We start from the raw sequence: 8,354 nt of genomic DNA, 5'->3' as shown, positions 1-8,354 counted from the left end.
AGGTTTAAATGCAGTTAATTTTATTAAGGTAGACTTTAGTTTTTAAAATGTTACACAGGCCTTTCATTATTTGCAGATTTATTTCTTTTATGAACTAGTCAAATGAATCAGCTCACCCTTGACTGTAACAAAATACTGTTTGGTGACTTGTGACAGACAGGGTTTTAACCTCTGACAGCGAGATTCATTGTGGAGCAGGAGCCAATCACAGACCCAGGCAACACTTGCCTCATCTAAGTGGGAATATAAAAAGCCACTTGGCATACAGTATCAAAGATCCACCGGGGTGGCAAGTCGTCTCAGGCTGTTCATGCATTACCATTCTGCTTGCTGTGACTGAAAAGTTTAAAAAAAAAAAAAAAAAAGGACAAGGAAAAAAGAAGAACAGGGGAGGAGAGTGTATAGCTTTTTAAAATCATGCAAAAATTGCAAATCTGTGTTTATATTTACCTGTTTATGCTGATTGTGGCTGGCCCAGTGGATCTAAATGAAAACAGTGAGCAGAAAGAAAATGTGGAAAAAGAAGGACCGTGTAACGCATGCACGTGGAGACAAAACACTAAATATTCAAGAATAGAAGCCATAAAAATTCAAATCCTCAGTAAACTTCGCCTGGAAACAGCTCCTAACATCAGCAAAGATGCTATAAGACAACTTTTACCCAAAGCACCTCCACTCCGGGAACTGATTGATCAGTACGACGTGCAGAGGGATGACAGCAGTGATGGCTCTCTGGAAGATGACGATTACCACGCGACGACCGAGACCATCATTACCATGCCTACCGAGTGTAAGTAGTCCTGTTAGTGTATGTCAACAGTTCTGCTGACTGTTGTTCTAGTGTTTATGAGAAACAGATCTATTTTCAGGCTCTTTTAATAAGCTGTCAGCTTTTATGTAAGGAGCAGGGGAAGGAGTTTCTTTTTTTTTTTTTCTCCAAGGTTTTATGAGAAATATGTTGAGGTGGAAGTCTGTCACATTGTTTGCTTCCTTAGAGAGCTAAAAAGCTGAAAAAATGAAATGCTTGCCCAGCATTAATGGTATCTAGCTTAATTGGCAAATAAAGCATGGTCATGCTTTCCCATACTAACTACCAAGGCAGGGACTGGCAGATACTACAGAAACACGAAAACCTCACAGGGAATTTTTGAAGTGCATTTGTTAATTCACATATGCATTTACGAGAATAAGCTTTTCACTAGTAACAGAGACAGGAAGGAATCTACTAAGATTTGAATCTTATGTGAGCACTGCTGAGCACCCGAGTGATTTCCATTATTCCAAACTCTGTCTCTTTCATAGTGTTTGCTTCACAGATTAAAATATCTAATTTTGAAAGCTGTTACACTGAGGAACGAGAAAACATTTAAAATACCTTAATATTTTAGTAAGAGCAATTCTGAAGTAAACATGGCATAATGATAACTATGAGCCATCAGAAAATGTCTAGGAAATAAACATTTTAGTCGGATAAGTTGTGGCTCATGAAGCACTGCTTGTACCTTGACCAGAGCACAATTGAAGGTAGTACTGACTCTGCATATTTCCAAGCAGGCACACTGCTTAATAACCTTCACACATATTCCATTCTTCATAACAGGAACCACTATTACCTGTAGTACAGATAATACATGGCCTGCAATTCCTTTTTCCTTAGGCTCTAAAGAGTATTTTCTCCTGGAAAGGGAAGCAGGCACCTTCACCGAGGAAGCAGGACAGAACAATATTTGTGCCATGTGTCTCTGATCTTGCTATAATGTAGCATTTTATAAGCTTTAAACTGGATCCAAAGGAGTGTCATAATATTGTTTTCCTTATTCAGTCATCAGGTTAACAATGCAACAAGTAACTTTCATTTAAGAATCTCCTATAAATAATGCTGGAGTAGATTTACCTCATTTATAGACAGTTTTGGAAAATCCAAAGGGGGGAAAAAAAACCTGTTAGTGCCTATCCTTAGAATGACAATCCAGAGCTAAAGGCAAATCTTTCTAACTTTTCAGACAGCTGAATGTAACGTGGGGAATCTGTGCTAGCTGCTTTGCTTAGTTTTGTTGCTTTAAAGGGCTACTCCAGTGACACAACCTATCAGAAGTTCTATCTTGTTTGCTAATTCCCGAGGCTCAGTAAGTTGCTCAGTGTGTCTTGTCCCCAGGTAATTCAGGCCTGGGGGAAGGGTTCTTTACTCCAGACTGATCGGTACAGCTGCTCAGTCAGTGTTAACTACTCAGATTCCCAAGGAATTCTAAGTGGATGTTCCTCCGCAGTGTCTCTTGTTCTCTCTAATCATCATCATTTTCAAATTTCATCCACTGTTCATTTCTCTTAGCTTAGAGTTCCTTGCAAAGAGATTGGATTTCTCACAAATGATTAAAAGTGTCTCTGTCTAAACAATTTTGAAAAGCCTGAATAATTTATTTTCTTTGATATGCTCTCTGTATTATGAATGAAGTTGTACATGGTATTTCATTTACACATGCAAACATTATCCCAAAGGGAAAAATGCCTAAGTGTTAGGGAGGAGGGATTTTATTAATTTCTGATGAAAAATAATTTCAGGAACTCTTTTTTTTTTATTCATTTATAGCTGATTTTCTAACACAAGTGGAAGGAAAACCCAAATGTTGCTTCTTTAAATTTAGCTCCAAAATACAATACAATAAAGTAGTAAAGGCACAATTGTGGATATATCTGAGACCTGTCAAGACTCCTACAACAGTGTTTGTGCAAATCCTGAGACTCATCAAACCTATGAAAGACGGTACAAGGTATACTGGAATCCGATCTCTGAAACTTGACATGAACCCAGGCACTGGTATTTGGCAGAGCATTGACGTGAAGACAGTGTTGCAAAATTGGCTCAAACAACCTGAATCCAACTTAGGCATTGAAATCAAAGCTTTAGATGAGAATGGTCATGATCTTGCTGTAACCTTCCCGGGACCAGGAGAAGATGGGTTGGTAAGTGATCAGTGAAAATAACATTCTAATAATCTTGTCATATTTTAACCCATAATGTGAATGAGTAATACCGGGACACAATTACCAATTTCCTGTGTTCATGAGCCAGACAAAGCTATCTTATCCCAATGGTGGCCCTGTACCCAGTAAAATGAGGTGTCCAATTTCAATTTCACTTCATGGAATACTCCCTTGATACCCTACTTTGCATGAGGATTTATAGAAAACAATTATACCATGGTTCTTAACATCTTAGGAAGTTCTTTTGAACTGAGAATAAAATATAAGGTGCTTTTCATTGATATGCTACATACTTACATGAACAAAAATATGAATTGTATATAATGAATGAATCCCAATTCATACTCAACAAATCAGACTTTTTTTTTTTTCCTTCCAGAAGGGTGCCAAATGTAACTGAAAATTTCTGGCTTAGCATAAAGCAAGATAAAATAGGTTTCAAAGCATTACAATTATCTGTCTTTTTATCTCTCTTTCAAATAAAATGAAAATTCATGAACAATTTCCAAGCAATAATTAAAATACTTTCATTCTTAGTGATTAGGTAATTATGATATAAAATGTACCATGTTGGATTAAATATATTTAGGATCCCTACTGGTAAATATGGTCATTAGTCAATGCACTCACACATAGATTTCTTTGTGGTACCCCCTAAAAACAGTTTTTATTTCTAAGCCAGTTAGCCTTTGCCACCTAGCTTACTTTTGAGCTGCCTTGGCATTGTCATGAAATATTTTACTTAGGAAATGACAACTAATATAGTATCAGCCAACTAGATGACAATATCTCGCATATTATTAAATGAACAAAAACTTTTGAAATCTAATGTAAATTTAGGGTTACTCTTTTGGCCTCCCTAAGTGTCTGTTTGCTTCTGCTTCCAAAAGCCTATCATTTCACCTGTATCCACTGACATAATTTACAATAGGATTTTAAAAAGTGAATTTTTAAGAAGTCCTTGAGAAGCATTATTAGATCATTTATTTGAGACCTTTCAAATGTTTGTAAGTACCTGATGTTATAAATGTTCCTTTCAATACTGTCTTGGCTATAAAAAAAAGTGAACATAAGTTCTTTTTAACTTTTAAATGGTCTTGGTTATAATTTGTGAGATCCACTATAAATGAAAATATTCTTTAAAAGACTATTAATTTTCTAAATGGCTTTTCCTTATATGTATTAGTTGAAACAGTATGAACTCCCCCCCAAAAGCCCTCTTTTTGAGAATATTAAATAATCACATTTATTTTCATTTTAATACATTAAAATTATCATCAAATATTTAGGAAAGTATTCTTTTTTCAGATAATATTTCAATAATCAAAGTTGATGATTTTACAGCCTTTAGTTACTAAACATGTGATTAAAATCATGTTTTCCTCATTCTATATAAAAGACAAAAACATCTAAAATGCATTAACAGACTGGGACAGTGATAGTAGCACTAACAAATTATTATGTAGATAAATGAATATTATATGAATATGTTGCTAGGTGGTAGCTATTTTGCTCTGACTTTAATATTTGAGTTTTCTCAAGTGAAAATCTAAGGAGACAGAGAATGGCTGACTTCACCCAACTCTCCAGGAATCATCACAGGTGACTGTATCACACAGATGCTGAATCACCATATGAGGGGAGAAGCAGCTCACCACTTCCTCCTGTTTTCTCCTTCATTCTCCTTTCCCTTTCATGTAATACAGATTTTCAGGAAATCTAGCATGTGCCAAACAGTGGGCTATTACAACTGGGGACAACAAAAATTGAAAGCACAGAGAATTGCCCTTAGGGGATTTTGCATTACTGTGATATTTCTGTGCTATGAGGGGAAACATCAAAACTAATATAAACCAATATGATGCCTTGTAGTGAAAAAAGAATGATTCCCTTTTCTTAAGGTGGAAAGTGCTTTCCAGTGTATTCATACACTTTCTGCTCTTTCCTCTTTACACAGAATCCCTTTTTAGAGGTCAAGGTAACAGACACACCAAAAAGATCCAGAAGAGATTTTGGGCTTGACTGTGATGAGCACTCAACAGAATCGCGATGCTGCCGTTACCCTCTCACTGTGGATTTTGAAGCTTTTGGATGGGATTGGATTATTGCACCCAAGAGATACAAGGCCAATTACTGCTCTGGAGAATGTGAATTTGTGTTTTTACAAAAGTATCCTCATACCCATCTTGTACACCAAGCAAATCCTAGAGGTTCAGCAGGTCCTTGCTGTACTCCTACAAAGATGTCTCCAATTAATATGCTATATTTTAATGGCAAAGAACAAATAATATATGGAAAAATTCCAGCCATGGTAGTAGACCGCTGTGGGTGCTCATGAGATTGATGTTTGGTTTCTAACTTCCTAAAACATGGAAGGTCTTCCCCTCAACAATTTTGAAACTGTGAAATTATGTACCACAGGCTATAGGCCTAGAGTATGCTACAGTTACTTAAGCACAAGTTACAGTGTATAAACTAAAAGAGAGAATAAAGCAATGGTTGGCATTTAACCATCAAAATAAATCATGCAGTAGGAAGTTTCATGATTTCCAGAGCTTTTGAACTAGAAGAAGATCAAATTACTTTTATATTCAAATATGTTACAACATAATCAAAGAAATGAAACCATTCTTGTGTTCTGGTGAATTAAAGGAGTATGCATTACAGTTTATTTCTTTACAGTTCCATTTAATATTTACAGCAAAATGTATACATAATATTGGTAAAATGCAGGATTGTTATATACCATCATTGGAACCATCCTTAAACACTTGAATTTATATTATATGATAGCATACTTGGTAAGGTAAAATTCCACAAAAATAGGGATGGTATACCATATGTAAGTTTCCATTCCTATTATGATTGGTACCATATAATAAAAATCCATGCCAGTGGTGCTAAGATAATAGGCTCAATGACTGGTGTTACGAGGATTATAAAATATAAAACATTCAGTAATATAATTAAGTTTCTCCTTTTTCAGGTGCATTTTCATTCACCTCCAAATGGGGACTAGATTCTCTTTAATCAAAGAAGAATTGTTCTTCTAGAGGTCAACTTTGAATTCTTAGCATACTTGGAGAAACTTTGCTATCTTAAGAGGCAGCCAAATTATATTCATTTTAAAGAGAATTTCAAAATCACAGCCTGCCTTTGCAACACTACAGTTTTTATAACAAAATGATGGAAATGATTATATCAATATTGTGTAAGACTTTGAAACAGTTGCATTTATGTAATATGTATACAATATTTTTTGTAAATAAGTGTCTCCTTTTTTATTTACTTTGGTATATTTTTACACTAAGGACATTTCAAATTACGTATTAAGGCACAAAAATGTATCACACAGAAAAGCAACTGCTTATATTTCAGAGCAAATTAGCAGAGTAAATAGTGATCATAAAACTCCATTTGTTAATGGTTAAATGGTTATATCACAATCATTTTATATTTTTTTACATTATTAACATTCATTATGGATTCAAGATGGCTGTATAATGTGAATGTGGAATTTTAATGGTTTACTGTCATTGTGTTCAAATCTCAACGTTCCATTATTTTAATATGTATAAATATTACTAAGCATACCAAAATGATTAACTCCATCATCCGAAATGAAGAATAAACTGATGGTATCTCATCAAGAACTATTACTTTTATTTTATAATTTGATAATGAATACATGTCTGCATTTATTTGCTTCTATTTTGTAAATTGGGATTTTTTCAATCAAATTCATTGTACTTATCATTAAGTGAAATTATTTCTTACATCTAATATGTAGAAACAATTCAAATTTTATTAAACTGTTTTCACACTTCTGAAAAATACAAGAGGGTTTATGTTATGATTAACACTGGATGTCTGATTTTCATTCTATTATAAGTCTAATGATTCAGTATAAAGGCTTGATTTAGTCAACTTAGGTCTGTTGCTCAAGTTCTCATGCATAAAATCCCTTTGGAATTGGTCTTGTTCAGTCTTGTTCAAGTTTCTCTACACATACAAAGGCAAGGGCTAGTTACATCTATTCCATTTCTCTTTATCTTGACCTGAAAACTATTTATATGTTTTCATAGGTTCAATTTCCAGATGCACTGCAGTTGGCAAGAGTCTGTGGTCCTAGGGTTACAGGCTCTGTGGATGCCACAGGCAAAGGGGAAGGCTACATCTTTCTTCTAGCACTAATGATACGGGCCCCTTAATCTGAGCCTTAGGAGCACCAGTTTTCAAGCTGAACAGCAAAACAACCAAAAGCACAGAGAAATCATTAAATGTAATATTATACATAAATATTTCTCAAGTGATGCCTCCTCTCAACTCTCCATTGGTTTATAACTTAGCTATAAAACCATGATTAAGTTAGATGGGGGAAGTAATTAAAAGTGTATTATGCTATGATTCCAAAATAATCCATAATTAATACCAGTGCAATGTTGACCATTCATTTTCATGTATCAATTACATAGAAGCCTAATTATACTCATTTTAATCTTCATTTTAATAGCTCTATTAAAAGTATAACAAGAGAAAAATTCATTTAAAATATCAAATCACTTTTTAAAATGAAACATATGACTGGTACCAATAATACAACTAAGAAATCACAACACTGCCTGGCGTGCTGCATACAGTGTTGCAATCTCATTTGTATGGACACTCTTTGCCAGCGTACATGATGCAAAACATATCAAAGTAAGCTATACTCATTTTGGTCATCCTGGAGTAATATGTCAGGCAGTGCAAAATGGTATTAGTTTGGTTTGTCCACAATATCATTGTAAAAAGAGATTCTTTAGAAAATTTGCACATTTACATTAGAGAGTATACATGGTTATAGCAAGACACCGCAGTAAATACCATATCCTATCAAGGACCCGGTAAAGTTTAAAATTATATATATTTACTTGGGGCACGGTGCGGTAGTCTAGTGGTTAACATCCTCGCCTTGCATGTGCTGAGATCCATACTGTCAACAGTTCTAATCCTGGCAGCACTGTTTCCCATCCATCTCCCTGCCTGTGACCTGGGAAAGTAGTCGATGACAGCCCAAAACTTAGGGACTCTGCACCCACATGGGAGATCAGAAAGAGGCTGCTAGCTCCTGGCTTCACATTGGCTCAGCTCTGGCCATTGTGGCCGCTTAGGGAGTAAATCAGTGGATGGAGGATCTGCCTCTCAGTCTCTCCTCTTCTCTGTATAAAGCTTCTCTGGAAAGCCAGATATACAGAGAAGAGGAGAGACTAATTTAAGTAAATTATTTACTTATTTTATTGGAAAGCCAGATATACAAAGAAGAGGAGAGACAGAGAGGGAGATCTTCCATCTGATGATTCATTCCCCCTAAAATAAATATTTTCAAAAAT

At 35.1% G+C, this 8,354-nt stretch overlaps 1 protein-coding gene across 1 annotated transcript; it reads left to right on the top strand.

The window, feature by feature from the left end:
* Nucleotides 1-301: 301 nt before the first annotated feature.
* MSTN (myostatin) lies at nt 302-5,614 on the top strand. The gene is made up of 3 exons (XM_040972152.1): nt 302-790; nt 2,588-2,961; nt 4,940-5,614. Exons 1-3 carry the CDS (start codon nt 418-420, stop codon nt 5,318-5,320), a joined length of 1,128 nt encoding a protein of 375 aa, XP_040828086.1. The 5' UTR covers nt 302-417; the 3' UTR covers nt 5,321-5,614.
* The last annotated feature ends 2,740 nt before the right edge of the window (nt 5,615-8,354 follow it).

This window comes from Ochotona curzoniae, unplaced genomic scaffold (assembly GCF_017591425.1).
Source record: "Ochotona curzoniae isolate NIBS_2020 unplaced genomic scaffold, NIBS_Ocur_1.0 contig_2210, whole genome shotgun sequence".
NCBI lineage: Eukaryota > Metazoa > Chordata > Mammalia > Lagomorpha > Ochotonidae > Ochotona > Ochotona curzoniae.
Note: the sequence above shows the minus strand (reverse complement) of the source record. Positions and strands in the feature narration are given on the sequence as shown.

Excerpts from the sequence above, each read along its gene's own strand:
- MSTN (XM_040972152.1), top strand. The coding sequence starts at position 418 with ATGCAAAAATTGCAAATCTGTGTTTATATTTACCTGTTTATGCTGATT. Across the intron at positions 791-2,587 it reads CATTACCATGCCTACCGAGT|CTGATTTTCTAACACAAGTG; the intron begins GTAAGTAGTCCT and ends ATTCATTTATAG. Across the intron at positions 2,962-4,939 it reads GACCAGGAGAAGATGGGTTG|AATCCCTTTTTAGAGGTCAA; the intron begins GTAAGTGATCAG and ends CTCTTTACACAG.